Source organism: Solanum stenotomum, chromosome 8 (assembly GCF_019186545.1).
Source record: "Solanum stenotomum isolate F172 chromosome 8, ASM1918654v1, whole genome shotgun sequence".
Classification (NCBI taxonomy): Eukaryota; Viridiplantae; Streptophyta; class Magnoliopsida; order Solanales; family Solanaceae; genus Solanum; species Solanum stenotomum.
In genome coordinates, this window is record NC_064289.1 from 22357261 (window position 1) to 22378670 (window position 21410).

At 34.9% G+C, this 21410-nt stretch overlaps 2 protein-coding genes and 1 pseudogene across 2 annotated transcripts; 1 reads left to right on the forward strand and 2 right to left on the reverse strand.

Annotated features, from left to right (window-relative positions):
* Positions 1-5254: 5254 nt before the first annotated feature.
* On the forward strand, positions 5255-14515 carry LOC125873615 (RHOMBOID-like protein 2; annotated as a pseudogene).
* A 296-nt stretch (positions 14516-14811) lies between these two features.
* On the reverse strand, positions 14812-15247 carry LOC125874989 (stamen-specific protein FIL1-like). Its single transcript, XM_049556039.1, has one exon. It carries the CDS (start codon positions 15215-15217, stop codon positions 14918-14920), a length of 300 nt encoding a protein of 99 aa, XP_049411996.1. The 5' UTR covers positions 15218-15247; the 3' UTR covers positions 14812-14917.
* A 406-nt stretch (positions 15248-15653) lies between these two features.
* LOC125874988 (probable methyltransferase PMT15) lies at positions 15654-19173 on the reverse strand. Its single transcript, XM_049556038.1, has 5 exons — positions 18326-19173; positions 16926-17434; positions 16435-16827; positions 16134-16211; positions 15654-16048 (listed from the first exon to the last, which is right to left on the reverse strand). The coding sequence occupies exons 1-5, from the start codon at positions 19073-19075 to the stop codon at positions 15814-15816; spliced, it is 1965 nt and encodes a 654-aa protein (XP_049411995.1). The 5' UTR covers positions 19076-19173; the 3' UTR covers positions 15654-15813.
* Between the last annotated feature and the right edge of the window lie 2237 nt (positions 19174-21410).

The window sequence follows — 21410 nt, forward strand, 5'->3', positions numbered from 1 at the left end:
ATAGTCAAGAAGAAGGTATCGATTATGATGAGACCTTTGCACCTGTTGTGAGGATGGAAGCCATTAAAATACTGATAGTTTTTGCCACATACATGGGATTCAAGCTCTTCCATATGGATGCCAAGAGTGTTTTCCTCAATGGGTAATTAAAGGAGTAAGTCTATGTCAAGCAGCCTCCAGGGTTTGAAGATGTTAATCAGCCTAATCACGTGCTAAATCTAGACAAAGCATTGTATGGCCTAAACCAATAACCTACGGCCTGGTACGAGCGATAGTCAAAAATCTTTCTTGAAAATGGGTTCAAAAGAGGAAAAATTGACAACACATTGTTCTTGAAGTCAAGAGGAAAGGAGCTCTTCATAGTGCAAGTCTACGTAGATGATATCATCTTTGGAGTTACTATAGATCCTCTATGTGAAGAATTTGCAGCCCTAATGAGTTGTGAATTTGAAATGAGCATGATGGGGGAACTAACTTTTTTCTTAGGGTTGCAAATCAAACAATCTCCCCATGCTACATCAATTTGTCAGGAGAAGTATATCAAGGAATTGCTCAAGAAGTTCAGTATGATAGAGGCCAAAACTATTGATACTCCAATGAGTACAAATCCAAAAATGGACAAAGATGAAGTTGTCATTGATGTGAATCAGACTATGTATAGAGGAATAATTGGATCTCTTCTTTATCTCATTGCTAGTCAACCTGATATAATCTTCAGTGTGGGAATGTGTGCCAAGTTTCAAGCTGCTCCAAAAGAGTCACACATGAAAGCAGCCAAGCAAATACTGAGATACTTGAAGGGAACACAAGACCTAGTCCTTTTTTATCCTTCTGACGACTCTTTCAATCTAATTGGTTATGTTGATGCTGATTATGCATGGTTTCTTGTTGATCGAAAAAGCACCTCAGGGATGGCTCATTTTCTAGGGTCATCACTAATCTCATGGGGAACAAAGAAGCAGAATTCAGTAACTCTATCAAGTGTTGAAGCTGAGTATGTGGCGGCTGCATCATGTTGTGCTCAACTCTTGTGGATCAAGCAGCATCTCGAAGATTTTGGTGTTCTCACAGATACCATTCCTCTTATATGTGACAATACAAGCGCAATAAACATGGCCAAGAATCATGTCTAGCATAAGAGGACCAAACACATAGATGTGTTGCATCATTTCATCATAGACAATGTTAATAAGAAGAACGTGGTGATGAGGTACTATAAGACGGAAGACCAAGTGGCTGATATATTCACCAAGGTATTAGGCAAAGAAAGCTTCATCAAGAACAGATTGAGTTTGGGAATGCATAAGATCACCTGATGTCACAAGAAGTTTGCATGAAGCCTCTTATATGACTATGCTAGGGAGGGTAGGTATCTATACATGTTGTATTGCTTAACGTTTGTGAATTCACATATGGTACCTTACTGCAGGTACACACTCATACATGTTGGCTGAAGGGAACATCTAACCATAATAGGAAGAGCTATCTATAGAGAGGGACCTGGTCCCCCAGAAGGTTAGTATCACTTTTACTACACAGTTTTCTGTCAACGGTCACTGCCACATGTCTCCTCCCTATTTTTTGTGTCACTTACAAATGTCTTTTCAGTTTAAAAACCAAGAGTCACTACTGTTTAGGGACCCGATACCTTGTTAAATACACCATTTTGTGAGAATTCAACACTCACAAAATTCTTTCCTACTCTCCTCGAATTATCTCACTAAGTTGTCAATTGTCTTCTTCTTCTTGTTTGAGAAAATGTCGAACTCTTCTTCTTCCTCAAAATCTTCTCTCTCCCAAGAAATCAAAAACCTCAGTTCATTCAATTTCTCAATTCATCCTCCTGAAGGATCTCCGTCCACACTAGTTTGTGGGGTTGGTGAGACTGATGAATCTATCACACCCCACACTGAAGTGTTAGTATCTCCTAAAATCAACCTTGTGGATGTCTTGCCTTGCTCTCCAACTCTGGTTCTATTAGACAAAGATTTAAAAAATTCTGAGGCCCAGTCAGTTGTGAAGCCTACCCTTGAGATCGACTCCCATTGAAAGTCTAGAAATCGTGTCTCAACTAGGGCTTGTGTCATCCACTATGTCTTGGAAGGTTATTTGAATGTGATTTGCCTGAGGGAAAAGGTATGGAATCCAACATACTAGCAGCGGCAGAGGAATTGGTGGTCGTACAAAGTTTGGCGTCTCTCAAAGGGGATACTCAGTCAACACTCTTAGAACAAGAATACAGATCACCAAAACTAGTCCCCCGTAGTGTTCAACCAGTGTTCGACCAAACTCATGTGATCATGGGGGTTAGAAGTGAAGAGGAAGATAAAGATAAAGAAGAAACCCCTCAAAGTTGGTCTAGAAAAGGGGTTCAAGGGGCAAATGTGTCGACTACAGTAGTCTCAGATCTTGCAACAACTCAGGTTGCACCTGAGACTAGACTTAAGGATGAGCCTACTAAGTCTGAAAGGAAAAGAAAAAGAAAAAGAAAAGGAAAAATGGTGGAGTCTCACCCCAAATGAGACAAAAGAAGATATGCAACAAGAGGGGTGGTATAAAAATTAATGGGAGATGCTTTGACGGTAAACAAAGTCCAAACAGAAAGAAATCGTAGACGAAGAAGGATTCTTCGTGTGCCTACTAAGGAACCTACCTCGCTTCCTCTAAACATAGGCTCAAGTGAAAAGAATCTGAAGACATTGTTCGAACATTGGTGAAACGAAAGGCTGAGGCAGAAAAGGAACGAGTCAAGGCTAAAGGGGTTCCTAAGACTTTGAAGAAATCACCTGTAAAAAGGACAAGGTGTCTAAAAAGGGCCCCTATAAACCGAAATCCGGTAAGGGACCAGGTACGACCTCTCAGAAGCAAGTCGAGGGTAGGGAGTTAACAAGAGAAGAGCGTGTTGTTGAACTCGAAAATCAAAAGGTGCTCAACGGAAGGGTATTTGATCCATACATTCTCGCAGAACATGGTATGTCTACTCTTTTTTATTATGTGCCCCTTCAAAGTTGGGAACACCTGTTTGAATGTCCAGCACCTTATTTGCACGAGCCAGAAATGCGGGAGTTTTATTATAAAATAGTGCTCCTCGATGATGAAGGTATTCAGACAACAGTTTGGGCATTAAAGATATCTCTCAATGAAGAAATCTTGGGAATCATTTTGAGAGTTTGATGTTTATCGTGACCAATGACACTAACCTACAGTATGAGTGTCTACGATCGTCGATAGTATAGTAACCCAACTAAAGGTTGGGGTTGTGTCCCAAGGGAGTGGTTTTGAGAATTGATAGAAAAATAAAATTACGTTCTAACTAGTCGTAGCTAAAGATATTGACGAACAAAAACATACTAAATTAAAGGAGGTGACATGAAAGTGTCAAATATCAAATATCAAATGGGGGTTTTGTCACAAGTAGTAAACACAACAAAAAATTAACAAGAAAATCAAGTATGGGAAGTTCTTGGGGTGTGACTGTAATACAAGCTAAGATAAATCGTTGGGTACATGCTTTTGATAGGAAATTTGCAAAATAATAGTGATTAGGCTAAGCTTTAAATGGAAATCAGTTCCATCTCGGGCAACTTACCCCGTTTCAAATGGGTTCCTCTCGGACACTCATCTGCCGCATGAAGACTAGCCTACGCCTTACCCCACTCATTCTCTCAAGCTGAGTGTTAGGATATGGGACTAGGGCTCACCCTCTCGAGCTGAACCTCATGTCGACCCACTCCTTAGGCCATCAGCCTAGTGGTCTTGGTTTAGCGACCTCCCTCTCGGGCAAGCCGAAAACACATGGGTGGTTTTGTATTTGCAACTACAAACCCATTAAATTAAACCACACCACTAGGTGAAATCACCATTAAAATACATCTAGTCTATCAGCAAGCAAGACCCAACAACAATATCAACACATATTTGCTAAATCATACCCCAAGAATGGGGTTTTTTAGCCACACATCAAGAAATAACAAAATACACCTAAAATGATACTAAAATCAAATAGAATGGAGAAGACCCACTTCCAACTTAGGGAAGATGAAATCCTTCTCTCTTCAACTCTCCCATAAAACCCTCTCCAAACTTGAGAGAAAAATATCTAAAAAGTACTATTCTATTATGAACAATATAAAAATGGTTCAAGACTTATAAAATTAATAAAGAGTTCAGTATTTATAGACTTCAGAAAATAGCGCTGGCGGATCTTTCGGCGAAGTTAGTTTATGTCGCCGAATGACTCAGTGACTCGCCCTTCTTCTGTTTCATCACCGTTTCATGCTTGCCTTCAGCATCTTCACGTTCTGGACCATTGGGTGGTATAGTACTGCTTCGCAGAACTATTCAGCGAAGCGCCGACTGCTCCTTTCATCGCCTTTTTTATCGTCTTCCTTTAGGGCTTCACATACTGGAACAAAGGGTGGAGTCTGTCCTTTCGGCAAATCGCCAAAGGTTCTTAGAGATGCTCATGCTTTAGTTTCTTCGTTCTTTTCAACCTTTTTGTTCCTTTTTGCGCCTAAGTGTCCATGCTTCCACTAAAACTTCAAATACCTGAAACCTAAGAGTTTTCATCAGATATTGAGACAAAATAAGCATTCGAGGACACAATTTCTATCAAAATAAAGAACTAAATGAGTCTAAATTGTGGACTCAACAGAGTTCATTCTATAGGGATCTGGTCCATTGAAGGTTGCAAACCTTCCAGTGATTTTGTTCAAAGGGCTACCAAGCGTGGGGACATTAAGCGTGCTGGTCTACCCAAGAAGTTCCTAAAAGGAGAGTATTAATTAATTTTTGAGTTCATTAACAAGGTCCTAGTGCCAGGAATGAGAAGAGAACTGTAGCATCTGTCGCAGATTTATTCCATATGGAACAGTTGGATAAACTCGAGGCTATCAACCTTTCTGTGATTATGCTTGAACACATGCATAGGGTGATGACTTGGAAAAATGTTAAACATGGCATACCTTATGGGTACCTACTCAACTATGTGTTCGACCACTTTGGAGTACCTCTTGGCAGGGGAGTACCTGAAACTGTGAAGCAGATGTTCTCTCCTGCAACCTTCATTGAATGTGAATGTACTGAAGGATAGGTCAGGGGTAAGTCTCAGGTGTCTGATCTTCTTGAGCAGCTAGAATCTCTCAAGCGAGAGCTAAATGATCTTACAGTAACCTTGAATGTAAAGGAGGTTGAGATTGTATGACTTAAGGCTCAGATGCAGTAGACTATTTCTGAGGGACCTGGTACCAGTTCTATGGGTAAGGAAGAAGTCAAAAAATTGAGAGCTGAAAATGCCCAGCTACTGAAGACAAATGCCTCACTCAGTGAGGTAGTTCAGGCTCTCAACAAGTAACTACTCCAGGCCCATGTCGATGTTAATAATCGCATGACCCTATTATTGTGGTCCTTACCTCCTTCTTCCCCTCTATCCTAAATAAGTATTTCATGCAAGTTCAATATGTCTTTCAACGTCTATGTTGGTTTCTCTTTTCAGTTCTTGTGGCAAAGTGTACTGTTTTGATCAAACCTTGTGGTCAGCATTAGTGATCTAATGATATCATCTTTTTTTGCCCTGACTAGTATGCTTTTATCTTCTCTATTTTTGCTTACTTGCGCATATACTGTGTGGCCCATGGCCCTGATTCCTAACGTTTGCATGCAGCTTGTATATATTTATTATTACTCATTTTCAATGATGTCAAAAGGGGGAATTGATCGTAAATTGTTTGTGAAATTAGAGTATAGTGACCGGGGGAATATTGATAGGGATAATGATGCACTTTGAATGAATGCTAACTCATGTGAGTCAATTGTTTGTCATCATCAAAAAGGGGGAAAGTGATAAGTCTTACTATTTCCAAATGTTTTGATGATCCTCACAAATACAGAGACCTGGTCCTCTGCAGAGTGCTCTCGTCCAAGGTAATGTGCTATACAGCTGGAAAGATGTCATGTCAGGGGTTGGTGAGGTCGTCAGCGTACTGAACCAATCAGAATGGACGAGGTAGTTTGTCCAACGGTTAATAATTCTTTATGGTTGTTATATTCAACAAGACAAACAACATATCATATTATTCATTCAAAGAGAGAAAATTCAAGCTTCAACAAAACAACAAGGGACCTCATAGACTGACGATTCGCTTCATGAACCTGTTGTTATTTTGATTGCTTGTATTTGTGCTTAACTTGTAGGATTCGTTTCACTTTGATAAGAAACGTTTCAAAACCTTGTGTGAATCATTGTAAGCACATAGTTGAGGGTAACTTTGTGTCTTAGGAAAAAGTCTATATTAATCAGTAAGGATTAGTATAGTGGGCAATGCAGGTATTGCTTAGGCTCAGTTAAGTAATAGGTTGTATTACCTAGTATTGAGATTAGGAGGTTAATCTCATTGTGTGGTTGTAAACTGTATTTCGCTTTTGCTTGTGAAGATTAGTGAAAACAGTTTGAAAATCCTGTGAGACAGGTCGTAGTTTCACTCCCTTGAGCAAGGAGGCTTCCACGTAAAGTATTGTGTCTTCTCTTTAATCTTTGTATTTACTTTCGTGCATCACAACTGTGTAAAGGACCTGGTCCCATCGTAGTTAGTGGATGCATACATTCCAACAGGGACGATTAAAACGCTTAATTGGAGTTTAATGTAGACATTCATATAGCTACTACGTGGGTTGTAGGCTATTTGGGATTTTATTGGTTTGCTATTGTCTTAAAGATATGATTGATTACTCATACGTGGGGATTTATTTTGTGTGGTTTTTTTAAGTTATTTAATGAATAGATAATGTATTTTTTTATATAAAAAATCTCAAAAAAAAAGAAGATAAAAGATAAATGGTAATGGTGGCTTTAGAGGCATGCCACATCACTTCTCCTACATCTAACTTTATATCTATAGATATATAGATTTATTTTTTGGTAAAGTATCATTTGGTAGAGTGTATAAATATATGATAAATAGAGTGTATTAGGAATATTTGCATTAGTAATGTTTATATTAGTTATGCTTGCATTAATTATACATAAAAGATTCTTACGCACGGTTTGATTTGGTATATTAAAAATAGCATACATTGCAAAAAATCTACCAAATGACCCTTAAATACTATACATGTGTCCCTTCGCTTATTTAGTGGACCCTGATTCTTATACATAAGTGTCTTTTTTTTGGGGGGGTGGGGGGGGAGGGGGGGCAGGTATTTCACAATGTTGAAAAAGTGCTTATTCAAATTGTTGAAATATATGCTACTTCCTTGGTCCATTTTTTTGTCCAATATTAATTATTATTAGCTTGCCAACTTAAGTCTCGACTACCCCTAAAAGTTTGTTCGCATAATTATAGATACCTCAAATAAAACTTGTATTTATTGAACACCTAAATTCCTCAAAACATGTACCTATTAAACACAAAACACTGATGTGGTAAAAATCGTGTTCTAGACTTTCTTGGGGCGCGTGAAGAAATTTATAATAGTGTTTTTTTAAAATAAAATACATTTTTTCCTCTTTTATTGACACTTGGCACTATAATGACCCCACCAATCATCGTCTTCATCTTAATTTAGTTTCCAAAGCTTTCTCCATTTTTGCTTCAACACTGTGTTTCTCTCCTCTCTTTTTTTTTAAAATTTTATTTCTTTCAAATCTGAATCAACTAATTGAATGTATGAAGAAAGAAGAACAAAGAAATAAGATAAATTATTTTTATGCATTGGATGAAAAAAAGTCGGACAATCTATCACCATTTTCGAACAAATCACCAAATTCATCAAAATGATATTCGAAAGCTTGATAGAATTGATGTATCTAGTATTATATTTTTTATTAAATCTTCAAGTTATTTGAAAAGAAATTGAATTTTGTGTTGGAAAAGAATGTGTTTTGGGAATAAGGTGACAAAATGGGGTTGGGAGGGGTCAGGTAGGGGTGAGGCTGGGTAGAATATGTTGACATTTTCATTTTTTAAAAAAAACAAATTAGATATATAATGTGTTTGAAATAATTTTAAACAAAAAAATATTTTTAATTAATTTTGGGGGCCCATGCCATGTGTTAAATTTTAATTAGTCATTTTGTCATGTCAGCGCAAGTGTACCACTCACTCTTCATATATATTTTTTGTTGATTATCAGAAAATGTCTAATAGGAACAATTTTTTAATACGGTTAAAACCTCACTAAATTAATACTCGACAAATTAATAATCTCTCTAAGATAAAAAAATTTCTCCGGTCCCGATTTGGGCCAATGGAAAAAATCATTAATTTTGATAAGATAATATATTTTTAGAAGACCCATATATAAATATATGGTCCCATTAATATGATAAATTAATAATTCTTTAAAAGTACAAATATATCTGAGACAATTTAGTAAAATATGATTCTATGGTGTTTATTTTCTTGTTAAAACTTAAATCTAGTTGAGGCTCATCTCTAACTTTTCTTATTGCATCCAAACGTTTCGATTTTATCTTTTTGAACTACATCATAAAATTATAAAGAGTTATAGATGCGGTAAGTGCTTTGTTACAGTATCTAGTTCCAAAGGTATTGTATCATCTTCAACTTCATCATCAACATTATTTTTTTTGATGGTATGCACAATTTCTTCTAAGAGCTGGACCTTTGAACATGTATCATTTTCACTCTGGTAATTCAATAGTTATTGAAGTCTATTTTATTGCAGTAGCCGAGATCATTAATCATAGATTTTTGAATTTATTTTACAATGAACTATTTAACAAAAAAAAACATATTACAATGAAGGGATATACATATATTATACTTTATGTATAATGTATTTATGTAAATTCAATAAATATGATACATAATTTAGTAAGATATTATAATTTTGATGTATTCATTGTACTTCACATATAATAAATTTTTTTGGGAAAAGCATAAATTCCCCCTTAAACTTGTTCCGAAAAGTCAGTTACACGTTTAAACTATCATAGTGACCTATTACACACCTGTACTATTCAAAAGTGAATTTTCTTACCCCCCTAAAACTGACATGGCAAAAAAATAAAATAAAAATAAAAAATAGGCTCGTCGGTTTGAAATTAAAGTAAAAAAAAGTTAGAATCCTCTTTTCCACCCCACCTCCACACCTTTTCTTCTTCAAACCCCACTCATTGTCCTCTTCTTCTTCATTTTTTATTTTCATCATACTTCTTTATTTTTTATTACAATCTTAAAGCACAATTTTTTTTTGATTCGCAATTAGGTTAATTCACATAGATTGGTTAGTGAATAATTGTATTTTATCTAAAAAAAATCGGAAAAGGGCCTAAAATACCCTCGAACTATTGGAAATGGTACAAAACTACCCTTCATCCACCTATTGGCTCCCAAATACCCCTGACATCCACCTATTGGCTCTCAAACACCCTTCCATCCACCTTTGGGTCTAATATTGACCACTTTTATAGCGGATTATCATTTAAATAATTTATTTAAATATGTGGCGGCTGTTAGTTACAATTTAATTACTTAAATTAGTTTATAAACTCACTCATTACTAATTATATCCGATCCAAATTGACTGCATTCGACTCAAGTTAATTATACCAGACCAAATTAATTACACCCGCCCCAAATTACATTACTCCAGCGATTAAAACAAATACACCCTTCGTTTCCAACATTTCACTTCCTCTTCCAACCTTACTTCCCCAATATATTCGCTTACAATTTCAAAAAAATATTACCTAAATACACTCATGTATCAATAAATAATCATGAGTGTTTTAGTGATTTTTTTATGGTGATACACGTGTGTATTTAGGTAGTGTTTTTCGAGATTGTAGGCGAATATATTGGGGAAGAAGGTTGGAAGATGAAGTGAAATGTTGGGAATAAAAGGTGTATTTGTTTTAATCGGTGGGGTAAATGTAATTTGGGACGAGTGTAATTAATTAATTTGGGTCGGATATAATTAATAATGGGTGAGTTTGTAAATTAATTTAAGTTATTAAATTATATCCAATAGATGGCCGACACGTAGTTAAAAAATTATTTAAATGACAATTTGTTATAAAAGTGGTCAATATTGTACTCAAAGATGGATGACAGGGGTATTTGGGAGCCAATATGTGTAGGACAGGGGTATTTGGGACCCAATAGGTGGATGGAGGGTATTTTTGTACCATTTCAAATAGTTCAAGGGTATTTTAGGCCCTTTTCCGAAAAAAAATTGATTGATTGTTTCTATCTTTTTCATTTTTTATGACTTTGTTAAAGAATTTTTGGTTGTTAATCAATTTTTGGGTTTGGTGGTAATAGCAGCTTTATGGGTTTGGTGGTGATGGGTGGCGGATGACAAACATTAAAAGAGATAATTGAAGGTGGTGAAGAAGAAAAAATTGATATTGATAATGGTGATGGTGATATTTGGTGTTGGGTGACAAAGAAGAAGAAGAATTGAAGGTGATACAGTGGTGGTGAAGAACAAAATCAATAGTGAAGGTAGGGCCGGATATGATTTTCCGATGAAATGAGAATTGAAAATGTGTGGGATTAGTGATAGAGAAGATATAATTATTAGAGAATTAAAATAATTAATTAGGGATTAGTTAGAGTAAAATATAGTTAACAAAAGAAAAGTTAATTAATAAAGAAAAGAAAACAAAAAATTATAATTATGACATGACGCTGAACTGATGTAGCGCTGATGTGGCAGCGAGTGTAATACACCACATAATGTGAGAGTGGTGTTACACGTCTCAGGGTGGTAATAAATTCACTTTTGAGTAGCTAAGGTGTGTAATAGGTCACCATGATAGTTTAAGTGTGTAACTGACTTTTCGGGATAAGTTCAGGGGGGAATCTATGTATTTTCCAAAAAAAAAAACTATGCAAATTCAATAAATATGATACATAAATTAATAAGATACAATAATTTTGATGTAATCAAAATTAACATTCATTGAATCTCAAAACACTCTTAAAATTAGTAAATATTAATTTATCGATTAAATAATATTTTTATAAAATAATAATATTTAATGGTCCACCTATATTAATTTTAAAGTGTTTAATAGATACTAGTCTTAGTTAAGATGTGTAAATGAATTATGCGTACAACTTTGAGGGGTCGTAAATAACTTAAGCCTAGCTGGCCACCCTTCTAAAGAGTATTAAATAGAATTACAAGTTTACTATAGTAATCTTTGAAAAATTTACCGAGAAAAAATGATCGAATGGAAATTTAGAAGTTTTTCCTACTATTTTTTTTATATAAACAAATATTTGAATTTTGACTATTATTAAAATTTGAACGTTTAAATGATTTTCAACAATGGTAAAATTAGAAATATATATATATATTTATATATTACCTTAAAACCATGAACTCCTAACTTAAATGTTAAATTACTATAATATCCCTAGTTTAGGTTGTGACTTCTTCGATGAGTTGTGACTTTTCTGATAAGTTGTGACTTTTTTCAAAGGGTTGTGATTTTTCGATGAGTTGTGACTTTTCCAAATAGTTGTGACTTTTTAAATAAGTTGTGACTTTTCAAAGGGTTATGACTTCTTGGAAAGGTCATGATTTTCCGCATAAGACACAAAAAACACTTGCTCATACTACCCTTTGTTGACTATAAATAGAGGGGTTTCCTCTCATTTTTCAACCACAATTTCTTTTTAATCTTCTACTCTTCTTCTTCTTGCATTTTAAAAAATTTCGTGTAATTTATTGTCGTTGAGTGAGTTCGAAGTTTAGTGGAATATGAGGTACCACTATTCCGATGAAGTAAATTGTTCTATCGTAAGAGGGTATATCCCTTAACCTAGGGTACTTGAGGAAAATAATTCTGATGATATAATATTTTTTTTCTTAGTATATACATTAGTATGTAATGTTCCAATATATAAAGTTAACATGATGTAGTCTAAATTCATTTATTTTTGTTAACAATTTCTCTTGTGATGTAGATATATGCTTCTGAATATCTTTTTTAAAAATTATTAACATTGTCACGATTTGTTTTTTGATGTTCAAGACAAAAGAATAACTTTATTTATCAATGCTACTTATGTGATTTAGATTGTCAGGTTGTTTGCTTCAAAATAATTATTACTATATAAGCATTACCCTTTTTATTTTATTGATTTACTATTTCTTAATATTTAAGTATTTTCGACAAAGAAAAGTTTATATGACTTGTAATAACTTCAGTTGAAGTTTGTATTAGTTTAATTTTTATTGTAGTCTAAATTCATTTGCTTTTGTTAACAATTTCTCTTGTGATATAGATATATACTTCTGAATATCTTTTTCCAAATTATTCAACTTCTCAAGAGTTAGAGAATTGTCACGATTTATTTTTCTGATTGCCAAGACAAGAGAATGGCATTATTTATCAATGCTACTTATGTGATTTAGATTGTCAGGAAGTTTGCTTCAAAATAGTTATTACTATATAAACATTGCTTTTTTGTTTTACTGAATTACTATTTCTTAATATTTCAGTATTTTCAACGAATAAAAGTTCATATGACTTATAATAACGCCAGTTGAAGTGTTTATTTGTTTAATTTTTATTGTAGTATAAATTCATATATCCCTAACTTAGGTTGTGACTTTTTTGATGAGTTGTAGCTTTTCTGACAAGTTGTGACCTTTTTCAAAGGATTGTGATTTTTCGATGAGTTGTGACTTTTCCAAATAGTTGTGACTTTTTTATTAACCAAAGGGTTGTGACTTCTTGGAAAGGTCATGACTTTTCAGATAAGACACAAAAACGCTTGCTCATAATATGCTTTGTTGACTATAAATAGAGGGGTTTCCTCTCATTTTTCAATCACAATTGTTTTTAAGCTTCTACTCTTCTTCTTCATCTTGCATTTTAAAAAATTTCGTGTGATTTATTGTCGTTGAGTGAGTTCGAAGCTTTGCGGAATATGAGGTACCATATTGTGAATAAGAGATATATATGATGATCCACATTGAACATTTACAAAAGAATCTGCAATATTATTTTGTGCAAAGCTTATTACTCAAATCTTCGCTTAAAATTTCTAAATTGATAATCATGTGCAACGCACGTGTCAAAAAACTAGTATATATATATTCAACAGCAATTGTTGGTGGGCCATAGCACTCTTAACTCAATTCGATTCTTTCTTCCGTTGGATTTGCTATTTCAGTTTGCCTTGAAAAGACCCCTATTAAAGCAAAATAACAGTTGCCATGAGAAACAACAATAATAATATGAATAATGTTTGTTACAATTTGGTTTTTGCAGCCAAATATGTTATGTTGGGTTTTGTCATGTACTTTATCATTCATTGTCAAAAGCAGGATTCAAGGTGTTCAAATCCTCTCTTTGGCCTTTCTTCTTCAATGTAAGTACTTCTATATCCCTCTTCCAATTTATGTAACATGTTCAATATAATAAAATAAAATTTATATATTTGAAAACTCTATGAAAAGTAGTACAAGTCGAACATAGCTAATGATTCAAAATGTTCAAAGGATGTTTGAAAAAATTCGTTTGACTCTCCAAATAGTAATATGTTCACATAAAATGGGATGGATCGCAACCCCGTGCACTAAACACTATCCACGAGTCTGGAAGTCTAGAAAAGGGCTGGACCACATTAACCGTATTTTGTAATTTATGAGGTTAGAGAGGCTTGGTGCTCTTGATTGGAATAAAGTGGTCTATCATCATCAAGTATGGAGGCTTATCACGTGTATATGGTTGCATGCTAGTCTTATTCATCTACTCGCAAGTACAATGGGTTTTATGGTTGTTGCCAAACACCTTGAGCAACAATATGGTTTTGGTATGTCAGCGCCTTCTCATATGTGAATTTTGACCCTCTTTTGCTTTATGCTGATATTGATTTGATTAACTTGTTTTGCTTTGACAGTCCGCATTGGTATCATATACCTATTCTCAGGAATTGGGGGGAGCATACTTACCTCATTATTTATTCAGAGGAGCGACTCTGTTGGTGCTTCTGGGGCTCTCTTTGGCCTTATTGGAGCTAAGTTTTCAGAGATTATTGCAAATTGGAGCGTCTCTGTTGGTGCACTGTTCACTCTGTTGCTGATAGTTGTCATAAATCTGGCAGCTGGAATGCTGCCTCACGTTGGTAATTTTGCTCATATCTGTGGATTCATGACTGGACTTCTCCTTGGATTTGTTCTGCTCGTGCCTCCTCATGTAGGGCGGGCAGAAAATGATCAGAATCTTCCAGTTGTTGATCATGTCTACTCCAAATATAAGGCCTACCGAAATGTCTTTGGACTGCTTTCTCTGATTCTACTAGTTACAGGGTCAGTGTAAGTATTTTCTACTATCTATTGGTGTCAACAAATTTGGTATTTCCGATAGGATGATGATGGACCTGACCAAATAATCTTGTTTACATGAAACGGCAGGTTTACAATAGGATTGGTGATGGTATTTCGAGGAGTGAACATATATGATCACTGTCATTGATGTCACTACCTCAGCTGTGTTCCCACCTTTCTATGGAAATGTGATGGAACTTAGAGGTGATCGCAGAATTTCCCAGTTTGGCATGCAAAGCACTCACTAGTTTATTATTCGTTTTAGCACTTTTTTGTTCTTTCTACTATGTACTACTAGGCAGTTAGATTTAGTTCATCTTAATTTATTAGAATATATAATGTTTCATCTATCTCGCGGTTTCCTTTTCTTTTTTCTCAACTCACATATATATCAAGTACCTCTCAGTCCTGAGAGAAATAGCAGAAAAAATCAACAAAAACATTGTTGTGTTGCCAGGACTTTGAGTATACTAACAGAAAAATCACACCACCAAAAATCCTAATTTTCCTAACATATGATTATTTGTTGAGACTAACACTCCACTAATTGAAAAAAAGGAACAAACACTTCTTTGGAACAAATTCAATATGCTAAAATGACTAGTTAGTGATGACGAGCACAAGAGACGGGAGAAAGGTTGCAGTGAGAAGGAAGGCGGGCAGCAACACGAACAGTGTTGCAGATGCACTCATGATCTAATGATTGGAGGGCAGCACAACACTCTGTGCTAGAAGTCGTATTCGATGTTCCCGGAAATACAAATGGGGAGCAGACGTTCAGGTTCCCAAGTGATGCCAAGCATGTCTGTGGCTCACCCTGAGATTCAATCACTTGGCTTTGCAGCAATACAGTTATAAGGATACTCAAAAGCACTAGGGAAAGAACAGATTTCAGGTCTGCCATAATATGATTGTTTTTAATATATGCAGCTGACTTGTTTCTTCTTGTTAATTAGGATTCTGTATATTTATATATAGTATTAAGGTATGCAAAAGTGTCGAGTATATGAAGAACGACCAATCTGCATGAAGGACCTAATTCAATGTTTTGTGCCACTCAGCTTTTTTGTCTTTTAATTTGGCCTGCAATTTATAGTTAGACCATGACATAGTATCAATTGGTCCAATATGGTTACTATGCAGGAAACTCATTTTCCCCAAAATTTTGACCTAAATAATACAAAAGGAAAATAAATTAGCTTAACTAGTACAAAATCTGAATAGTTGACTAAAATAGCACAAACGTATTTCTCAGTAACGTCTTACTGAATATTTAAATTTGAAGTCTAAAATAGGCTTCTCTAGAAATGAAAACATGCATTTGTAGAGATAAGATAAAGTTAGCACAGAACTCATGACTTCATTGGAATTGCAGAAGAATCACTAAAACCCTAGAGTTTACAATTTGCAAGTAATAGTACTACTACTACAATTTAACAAGTGAAAGAATACAACAAAGAGAGGATGAACAACAGAAAAAAAGATTACAACAATGATGGTTTAAGTAGTTTTAGATGGTTGAGTAGCTGGAGCTGTCGAGTATGTCTTTACTGCAAAGAAAAGCTTCTCCCTCTCCAATGGACCATCTTCATGATCAACAATTTGACTATCCCAGTTCAGTCCATCTGCTATTCTTTTCACTCTGATCAATATATCTACGTCGTCTCGGATTATTACACTTCCCTCTGGCCTTAATATCCTATCCAATTCTAGCGTAATATCTTCCATTTCACATCTGTTAAACAATAAACAAAAACATTTTTGAGACTTCCATATCCAAGAAGGTAAAAGAACATGATCTTTTGGAGATCATAATTTACCTGTTTTCGTAGAGGGTAAATACGGAATCAGCATGAATGAGATCATATGTTCTTGGGTAAGTTGACATAGCCTCGCACCTATAGAAAAAAGTTAATATTCATCACAAAAGCAAAACTACAGGGGTAGGTAGATCCAGAATTTAGACAATATGAGTTCTGAATTAAGAGCGTATGTGCTGAAATGTGCATCTAACTCTGTCAATAGTACTAGCTTTCTGTGCACATAACTATAGTCGACCTAAAACTAATGCTGCCATTTACTGGGGTTAGGGGGGAAATGTGAAGGAAGCATAGTAATTACCAGCTCTGGTATGTTCCGATTAGTCCTCGTTCATAAATAGCACCAAGTGTATTGACCTTAGCCTCAACGGGAACTATATTCATCACCCAAACAGGATCATTGACCAAATTTGCAGCAAAGCCACCTAGAAATGCATTCATATCTAAGATGTTTCTATATCGCCCAGGCTGGCCAAGCTGGTTATTCACTGACTTGTAATAAGAAACTCTTCTTTTCCATAGCTGTGAATCCTTCTGGAAAACTTCTTCTGTGACACCATCTACAGTTACCCTGCTTATCCTCGGTGGTATTGCGTGTAATCTTTTAGGCCACTTTTCCAATTGTCCACCGGCCACCTCTTCTTCACTTGCAACTTTAGGCAAGGGAGTTAAACAAGTTTCAATCTTTGTATACCTGCAAATATCAAATCGACACGAAGTAATCTCAATGCTAAGAGAATATGGATTGTAGGATAATACCAAATGTGACGATAAATCGAAGGAAGCACGAACCAGGCTTTATCAGGATCTTGTGCAGGACACATTGGTGGATTTTTGTTTCTGTTTCGAAATTCTGTGCACTTCATATGATTGAACGGCTTCTGCCATATTGCGATATCATCCTTCTCAACAAACTTTTTCCAGCAGAGTCTCTTAGCTACTTGCTCAATTTTATTTTGTTCAGCATATAGGTCTTCCCTGGTTCTTTCCCAGCCTTTCCAATGTCTTTTCCAGTTGATCGGCGGGCCAGAGAGGATCCAAAATCCACCAGGTCTAAGGACTCTATCAACTTCAATCAAATACGTGCCATCATACTCGCCCCATGGAATTAGACAACGAGAGCAATGTGCCATGTCAAAAGCTCTAGACGGATATGGAAGTCTCTTGGAGGCAATAACTCCAATTAGAGCAGGTACTCCGCGCTCGAGAGCAAATTGAACCTGTGCTTCATGTGAATCCCTAGGTGCAAATGACATGGCTATGATATTTCGCGACAAAAGATAAGCTCCCCAACTCGCAACCTGCATATATTTTTAATGTTTCAATACAATTGCAAACATATTATCTTGCTCAACATCATTTCCCTCTGCTTAATGCAGCAAATTAACTTTCTATGGTAAAAATAGAAGTTTTCATATGTACAAATAAGATTCTTTATGTAGTAGAATTGTAGTAAAAGTTGTGTAATTAGCTGCTGAAAGATTCACAGAAGAAAATGAGATATCATGCATGGAGTGCCAGGTGTAGAATGAAGGAATTCAGGTCAGGAAAAAAAAAAGCTGCTTTGATTCCTCATGGACAAAAGAGCTTTTTGTCTAGATTCTAAGTACAACCCACTGGCCTATTTCTAATCCAATCTACGCAAGGAACATCACTTTCCTAATTATTCCTACACATAATTCAACTTCTTGTAGTCCCTCTTAGATCACTCTTTCACATTAAAAGATTTCATTCATCATCAATGCTTAATCTAAATTTGTTCCACCCACTTTTTTATGATTGTGGTCGTATTTCAGCCACATCGTACAGGATATTTGTCACCTTCCACCAACAATAAATACCAGGTAACTCTGTCTACCAAGACTACTACAGATTAGAGAATGGCCTAGTGTTTTTTGTCTCCGCTAAGATTTAAACAAACTCATGACTCTCAACCACTTCATTAACCACCAGACCACACCTGGGTGCAAATTTGCTTTTGCAGATCTATAAAAGTATTACTATCATGGAGTAATTAACTGTCATTTCACTCGTGAATAAAATTTCTATCAGAAGTTGATTATTTTATTCTTCATTTTCTGGGGACTAAAGACTCAAGAAATACAATACTGTAAAAGGGAGTATAAAAATTCAAGAAGAAAATGTAACAAACAAGTAAAACAGAGAATATTTTGAAGGAAGGTAAAATTTACCCCACAGCCAGTATCAATGGCGGTTCGAATGGAGCCATCTTTAAGATTGATCAATTTCGCAATGTCATCAATATAAGCATCAGCACCATTAGGGAACATAGTTCCGCCACCAGGAAATCTGAATTTGTCACCTTCATATCTAATCCAATTTTGAACGGCTTTTTCTACTGTCAATTCTTTATGTGGAACATTAGCGTACCATGCAACATCTCTACTAACAGGCCATTTAAATGGATTCTTGTAACCGTACGGTGCAGGTATACGGCATTTCAAGAGTTCATTCTTTTCAGGGCAATGCCTTTCTCTGTAAATTAATCTTCTTCTGTTGAATTTCAATGATCTTTCAGGGTCTTCACATGGGGTATACTCACTGTACTTGATGTCGCAAACAGGGTAAATCTTGATTGCGTCATCAGGTGCTGTAACAGCTGCTCCGCCGTCTGCAGCGGAGTGATGGGTGGTGAAGTCTAGTTTTTTGGTGGTGGTTCTTGAAGATGGAGGATTTGTGGAGGTGTTTTTAGAAGGTAAACAGGGGAGGGAAGTGGTGGTGATGACGACACTGCTGCTGCCGGCACCGGCGCCGGTGGTGCTGCTTTGCCATAAACCGGTGAAGTAAAAAGCAGAGCAGAGAAAAGTGATGGCAATTAATGAATAAAGATTGGGTTTTTTCAAAGGTAAAGAAGAATAGTGGGAAGTTGGAGTGGGTTTGGAGGTTGGAGTATAGTAAGGGGTTGGATTAGAACCCGCCATGAATAGAGAAAGAGCTCTGTTTCAAGGGTGAGTTTTTGCCTTGAGGAGGAGTTTATAGAAGAAACTGAGGAAGGGGTGGTGACAGACAGCGGCGGAGCTAGAATTTTCGTGAAAAGGGTTCAAGATTTGAAGAAGTAAAAATAAAATCTAGTGGATTCGACATCTACCAATAATTTTAACTAGGTATAAAATTGTATAATTTTTCATAAAAAAAGATTCGGATAAACTCCCGACCACAAGCTGCTCCTACCCGGTGAGGGATCGAGAAAAAATTATTATTCTCGTCAATAAAGTGAAAGTTCAGATAGTCGAGAAACTATTAAGATACCTAATTTGGGGGAGGATTAGAGATTTGAGAAGGGTTGGATGAAAAATAGGTGAGTTGTCAAGTTGTGTTTAGGGAGATGTGATGGGAGTAGTTTACTATGTGCATGGTTAGTAGATTACTAATTAGTTTTAATTATAGGTAGTAATTAACTACTAGTTGGACATGTGAGAAGGTGCTAGTTTTACAATGTGCAAATTAAGAAGAATATTACTATTATTACCATATTATATTTGTTAATTTGGCAAGTTATATGTACAGAGAGCATTTTGTTTGGTTAATTACAAAGTGGGAAATAAGAACGAGAAAAGGAAAATTTACAAATGTATTTTCTGGGAATATCTTCATGAAGTTGTGATTAAAAATTGAATTTGAAGATTTAACTAATTTCGATTGACGTTTTGAGATAGAAGTTGATAGGAAACAAAATGTGTTTTTTTTATCATTAAAATATTTGCAATGCCTTTAGGTTTAGAACTGTTTGGGGGCGGTTTTGACTCATTAAAGTTGTTGAAGTGAGATATTCTTTTTAAATTTTATGTAAGTTTTTGGCAGATCTGCTTCTGCATTTTTGTCTTAAAGTGACAGTATAAAATGTGTTATTACAAGATTAAGAAAATCCAATAGGATAGGTTTTACTAGTTTGTATAACATGGTTCTACTCATTAACAGCTAGGGGTTAGCTACCACTAATTGGGTTTAATTTATTTATATGAGTTTATAATTAACTTGTATTGTATGCCCTTATAGTATAATTTTTTTATTTTTCATTTTTACAATCAGTTTGCTTGTAATTATGTATAAACCTCTTAATAGGTATTACCTATTTGAAATTTTGGTGGAATTAATAAATAACCTACCATCACCAGTAAGAAGTCACTAGTAATGTAGATAAATATTTACAACAGAGACAAATTCAAAATTTTAAAAAAATAGGCATAATAATATTCAGAGAAGAATATCACGTCTTAATTTCTCTTTATCAAATATAGTAAATTGATTATATTATATCTTTAAAGATAGTAGGATAGACAATTAATCCTAAATAATTTAGATTTTTTTTTATATCCTTATTCCTTTACTAGTCATCTAGACTATTTATTATATGGTATATATGTATGCATAATTTTTAACAATATAATGAGCAAACATTAGCTTTCACAGCAATTGCTTTAATTACAAAGAGATAAATCTGGATTTTATATTTGAGAGGTTCAATCTTCAAGTTCTTACCGTAAATTCATTACGTTTTAAAAATTATGGATTTAATTTTTAAAAAATTGTAATTTTAATAATTTTTCACATATAGTTATATTTCGGGTAAAAAATGTTACTATTTGATGTAGTATCATGCATTGCTATTAGTTTTAATATAAATATTTGATTTTAACTACGTATATAATATTTTACGGTGAATCATGAACTATTTTGGTAGGAGTCCCTCGAATGTAATTTAAAACAAGAGGAATTTGGGTGTGTTTGGTAGGAAGGAAAATGATATTTTAGAATGAATGAATTTTTTATTTATTTTCTTGTGTTTGGTACTTAAGTAGAAAAACTATTACTCTGAACGTATTCTTATATAATCTAAGCAAATACTATGAGAGGTGGGACGGAAAATATAGGTGTGTAGTGATGGAGATGGGGATGAAGATAGGTATGTCGGAGGGTGGGATTGATGCAATCAATGCACAATGTCACTTGTAAAACTTATATTTTGATTTCTATTAAGAAAAAATATTCTCCTATTTTAAAAGAACTATTTTCCTAAAAAAGATAATTTTTATAAAATTTAACCAATCAAACATAAAAAAAATTAAAAAACTATCGACCGTTCTTAATGAAAAAATGGAGCCTAACTATCAAACGTGAAGACAACGGAGGGCTTAGAACGAAGTTATTTAAAATCCCAACGAAGACTAGACTACAAAATAGGGGCCACAAATTTTGAGGATTCCTACGATTGTCCTTGTTATTTAATCAACTTTTTAGTTCAATCGAATAAAATTA